General features: G+C 38.7%; 1 protein-coding gene across 1 annotated transcript; it reads right to left on the minus strand.

Moving 5' to 3' along the window:
- Positions 1–464: 464 nt before the first annotated feature.
- LOC122642528 (rho GDP-dissociation inhibitor 1-like) lies at positions 465–2,815 on the minus strand. The gene is made up of 5 exons (XM_043836032.1): positions 2,454–2,815; positions 2,269–2,335; positions 1,701–1,919; positions 1,412–1,536; positions 465–822 (listed from the first exon to the last, which is right to left on the minus strand). Exons 1-5 carry the CDS (start codon positions 2,703–2,705, stop codon positions 745–747), a joined length of 741 nt encoding a protein of 246 aa, XP_043691967.1. The 5' UTR covers positions 2,706–2,815; the 3' UTR covers positions 465–744.
- Positions 2,816–5,603: the final 2,788 nt, after the last annotated feature.

The raw sequence follows: 5,603 nt of genomic DNA on the forward strand, positions 1-5,603 counted from the left end.
CTTGTGAGCAGGTGTGAGGCATGTGATTAACGAAAGTTATCGAACAGGTCCCTCTACAACCTTTAGTCACATAAAATTCCTCACAGGAAAGTGTCTACATTAAATCCTATTTTGTCACAGACAACAAAGATTCATGTGGGTATGCAACCAAAAGTAAAAAAAGAAAAGGCGAGAACTCAACAGACAAAAGGAAAGTAGCCATTCATCTTAGTAAATGAAGATTACCAAAAGGGATAAAAAAAAGTTAAAGAATGCTTGATCTAACTTGAAAAAGGACAAAGTTTTGGGTTCACCCACCATCCTAGGGTTCACAAACCCCTCCTAGGGGTTTAGTATGTTCCAAAATACACTCTCGATACCCCCTTTCCGCCCTCTCCCGCACCGTGGGTGGAGGGAAATTCGGTCCCTTGAAAAAAATGGTTATTGACTCGGATTTAGTAGTAAGGAGCCAAAAGAAACAGCTATTCAGCAAACCCATCACCTGAAATGCTTTCATTTTTAAAGAGTCCTATACAAATGGTGAACAAGCTCATGATACAGAAATGAAGCTTAAGACTCGATCAGAATAAGGAGAGAAGAAAGAAAAACCTCTCTCTTATTAAAGGGAGATATTCACCAATGTATTTATGGCCTTTTCTTCTTTGAATTTCTATTTGGAAGGAAAAATAAGAAGGGGAGTGGGGAGGTTAATTAGAATGCAATTGAATGAGCCTAAGCTGCTGTTGCAGAATGAAAAATAATCAGCTAAGTGGAAGGCCATTCTTTCCTGATGTCAAAGGTGTAGTTGAGTTCCAAGTAGTATTTGTCGTCATCATCAACAAACTGAAACCAAACATGAAGGTGATCAGAAAACAATGACAATCATCTGAGCTTAAACAGAGAAACCGGCAATTGTGTCCAATGCATTGTTTCAAAAATCAGAATCGAATCGGTCAAATTGGGCCAATCCAGATTGGATATGGCCAATTCGGATTGGAAACAGCGGAGACCGATCTCGATTCCTGCCAAATCTGGGGTTTTGGTCACTGGATAACTGGCTTTTCATATCTGATGGCCGATTCTAGGGATTTTGGAACCAATTCTGGCAGATTCTGAGCCGATCCAAGTTGGAATTAGCCAAGACCGATCCCAATTACTGCCGATTCTAAGGTTTTGGTCACTGGATCGCTGGCTTTTCATATCTGACGGCTGATTCTAGGGTTTTGGGAACCGATTCCGGCAGATTCTGATCCGATCCAGATCGAAATCTGCACGGGTCGAATCCAATTTTAATAACCTTGGTCTAATGTCCAGTTATGGGGCCAAATTACTCAACTAACATAAAATTAAGCATTGTGTCTAATTTTACATTCCCATAAAATCAACAAATATCATAAACTGAGAAAAAGAATTGTCAAGTGGTTGATCCTACCCTTGTTCTTGCTGAATATGACCCTCTAGCAAAAATGCCAGAGGGGGTGGTCTCTTCTGGCATCTCATGTGTGTAAGGCTCTGCCTGTGGACTGAAGGTTCCAAGCATCTCTTTTGTGCTGTCCACTGAAATCAAACTATTTGTGAGGGAAAGAGGACATGTTTTAATCCATTCAAAGAAGTATAACAACAGATTACTATACAAACTGAAACCCAAATTGTGAAAGATTGGTAATGATCTAAGTTGTTTCAGACGAAGATGGAAATGGGGAAGAGGAGGAAAAGCTTACCTTTGATTCCAGTTTTCCATACTGCATTGGTGTATTTTAGGCCAGAGACAATGTTGTTGCTGACCTTGAAGGAGATTTTTAGGCTGTAACGGCTACCCTCTTTTAAAGTAAACCATAGACCCTTCGGATTTCCACCCTCAGGAATCGGAAGAACAAGTTCAGGTCTTCCAGGGGAGATGATATAAAAGCTTAGGATCTTAACATCTGCTTCCAAAGTTTCTACACCAAAGGAAAAACAAGAAAATGTAAAACACAAAAGACTGATATCGTCTTTTCAGAAAGTAAACAGCAATAACCAAAAAAAGAAGAGAGAATCACAGTTTTTTATTGGAAGATAACACAAACATGAAGTGAAAAGGGCAGAGAGATAGAAACCAGTCAAAATTCAAGCTTTCCATCACTGAGAATCAGTCTAATGGAAGATAATCTTGTACTAATTCATATCTTTTAACGATTGGAGTAATGGGTAGCGAGTAAAATTACAAAATAAGAATGACAATTCTTTCTTGAAGATTAAAATTTTGTTAAGAAAAATTTTCTATTCTTGAGAGGAGAAGAAAATGATTACCTGCAACGGAATCCAAATCCACTCTCCCGAGAAGTTGTTCCTTCCACCTCCGCAGACTCTCGTCTCCCTGAGCCACAAAATTCATCAAAGAACATAGAAATGCTTGCTTTTGAGTTTTGAGGAACAAATATTCATGAACAAGAAAAGAAAAACAGATTAGTTTGCTTACAATATGATTTACCAACCTGATCCTTCTCAATCTGCGCCTTCAATGTGTATTGAGGACCCAACTCTATTTTACCTTCTTCTTCATCTTCTTCCTCAGTACCATAAAGAGAAGTTTCACTCATCTGTCTATTGTACTTTTCTCCTCCTCCGAGAGCTTCTTCAGTCGGCGTTGGAGATGGTGGTGGTAAACGATTCTCCTCCTCACCATCTTTTCTTTCATCAAAACCCATGTTCTTGGAACTTGAAGCAACTCCAATAACCAAAGACATCAACAATTCATGAACAGTTCAACCAAAACCAGTAAAACCCAAAACCCACTTCACCCAACAATGAGAGAAACAAAATCCCACGAAGGAATAAACCAAAAGCTTCGTGAGAAGAGTCTCTTCTCTGGGTGAGAACAAACCCAAACAGGCGGGAGAAACCAGTCAAACAAAAACACAAACAGGTACTTTACAAAAGATAAAGACCTCTCTGGTCAATGAATAGTATAGAGGTAACAACAATCCTCTCTTCCCAACCCTCAAAAACCAAAAATCAGAAAAACCCACAGACAAAGATAGAGACCCACAAAAGAAAATAGTAATTGTTCCTCAAGCTCTGATAAACCTGAAGCTAGAGAGAGAGAGGGGTTGTTGAGGAAGTTTGAAGAAAGTGGGAAATGGTAATGTGGTGATACAAATATAAGAATTGGAGATCAATCGAGGTGGAGAGATCGTGATGGTCACTCTCGCACATCTCTATCACGCAGGCCACGACCCACGATTCGATGCCTCCTCTAGTTCCAGGCCTCCTTCGGCTTCCCCAACTCAAGTAGCTGCGGTTTGACCCTTCTTTGGGATTTTAAAAGCACAAAGTAGTAAATGGGTTTATTATTGTCAGTCTCAACTCTCAACTTGTTTTTAATCTCTGTATCAGATCCGTATCGATATCGGATTGGTATCGCTCATAATCGGGCTGGATATGATGCATTTGCCCCTTTTTTGTACAATATTGTTTTACCCTTTTATCCTTGTCTGTACAGGTATACAGAATCAATCTCAATCGATACCAATCCGATCCAAGATTACAAACCAGGAGTCTGGAGACTCTAGAATGGAACATCAATCAACGATGACCGTGTATTAGACCCCACATTGGTGAGCTTTCTATCCTTCACGCTAGGTATATCAATTTTCAGCCCGAATCAATCAAATCAATTGAAATAGATCGCAAAAAATAAGTCAACATAATAAAAATTAGAAAGTGAATTATAAATAAAAATAATAATAAAATAAATAATATATAAAATAACTTAACTTTTAAAAACGAACCAAAACTAAAACAGCCAAAATCGACTTTTGACTTAACGATTTGATTTTGATTTGACCTATTTTCAACCCAAAAACCGGTTCAATCCAATCAAAATTGGATCAAACCAACCAACTACAAATTAATGGAAAGGCTAAGACAAGCCACAATCTACAACTAGTGGGGAAGGGGGAGAAATGTGCCGTTTTTTTGCACAAATGCAATTCAGGAGAGTCGAACCCTTAACCTCCTAGGGGGCATGCACCAACTTGCAATGCCGCCAGCTAAACGAGCTAACGGTTGTTTGCCATTCCTGTTTACTTACATATAGGGCTGCATAATTAAGTGTGGCCGATGAACCCGACAACCAAATTGGCTGTGACCCATCGAGTCCGACGGAGGAACCCAGATCACCCCTGTTTTGGGGATTTTTACTATTTTAGTGGGGTTGGCCCTATGAGGACCAAGCCAATGACTCATTTAGATGCCTTTGACATGTGTTGCATGACCTTCTTGTCATATATGATGAATGGGTTGAGAAACCCCGGGTGACCAATAATGACCCATTTACGATGCAATACTACAACATTTCTTGATTCCAGCCATACAATACAAGGGAGTCTGTTTTCTATTTTTTTATGGTAATGTGGGGTGGTTATATTTACCATAGATAGAATAAATATATAAATGTGAGTTGTGAGAGGCACATCTTCTTAATGTGGGACCCACCACCCGATGGGTCATGGGTTCCCGCTCAAATCGACTTAGATGACCCGAGTTGGAAAAGCTTCCTAGTGGGTCCAAGTGAGCTAATGAAGTGTGACAAGGTTGCATGGTGAGTTATTTGTAGACTCACCTGCCTCTCTGACTGGATCATCTTTGATCAATCATCAAGGCCAAAATTCTCAGATCACAGGTGGCATGTGTAATGGGAGAGAGATTTACCGGTTGCTCATGTGTATTGGCATCTTCTATATTAAGTCAATGAGCACTAGAAGAAGTGTCTCACAATTAATAAACAAGAGAGATCCATATAGTTAGAGAGGAGAATGTTTATATATGTAAGATAGAATCTAAACTGTACTTAGAACATTCTGGACACTTCATACTACATGAGTGGAGTCAGTGAGTAACCATTACTTTATTCTCCACTGATTCTCCAAAAATATATTGGGTGGTTGAAAAAAATCTCTCTTTGCTATTATGGTTTTTTTATATGCAACTTATTGCTATGGTTTTGAAATATTGTATAAAATAAAAGATCGAGTTTTCCTTCAACCATCCATTAACCAGTATGTTTGATTAGTATCAATAGGGTGTTGCATAACCTAGGGGATTATGTTTAACCATTCATAAATAGAGGGATGTTTTAAGACTCTATAATGATGGATTTTCCTTCACTACGGTCAAAGAAATTGTCCTAAAATAAAAATAGGATTGAGCGGGGTTTTTAAATCCCAGCCTAACCTTAAGTTCTCTTAACTCAACTAAGGCCCAACTCGAGATTCCCTTAACATACAAAAAATATTTAGCAAATTAATTTAATTGGGCAGAAGGTAGGTTTGCATTGGGAGAGCAGGTCCGACACCTTTGATTTCTGCCATGTGGTAGGTCCATTTGGAGAATATGACCCATTGGGATAGAAGATGAAGACGACACTATGGAATGGTGTTAGGTGACAAAAAGTTGATGTTGTTACTCATGATCAAGTGATCAACCATCTATTACACATTGACGAAAGGTTTCGTGATCTACATTGACGTATGTAAGAATGCAATTTGTTGTCACTAGGTAAGTGACTTATGAAGTTGTAATCTTATTTTTTGTCTTTTTTTTATCCTTAAAAATTAATTAATTTTGGAGTAATCTTATCATTT

The sequence above is a fragment of the Telopea speciosissima genome, chromosome 10 (genome assembly GCF_018873765.1).
Source record: "Telopea speciosissima isolate NSW1024214 ecotype Mountain lineage chromosome 10, Tspe_v1, whole genome shotgun sequence".
Lineage (NCBI taxonomy): Eukaryota > Viridiplantae > Streptophyta > Magnoliopsida > Proteales > Proteaceae > Telopea > Telopea speciosissima.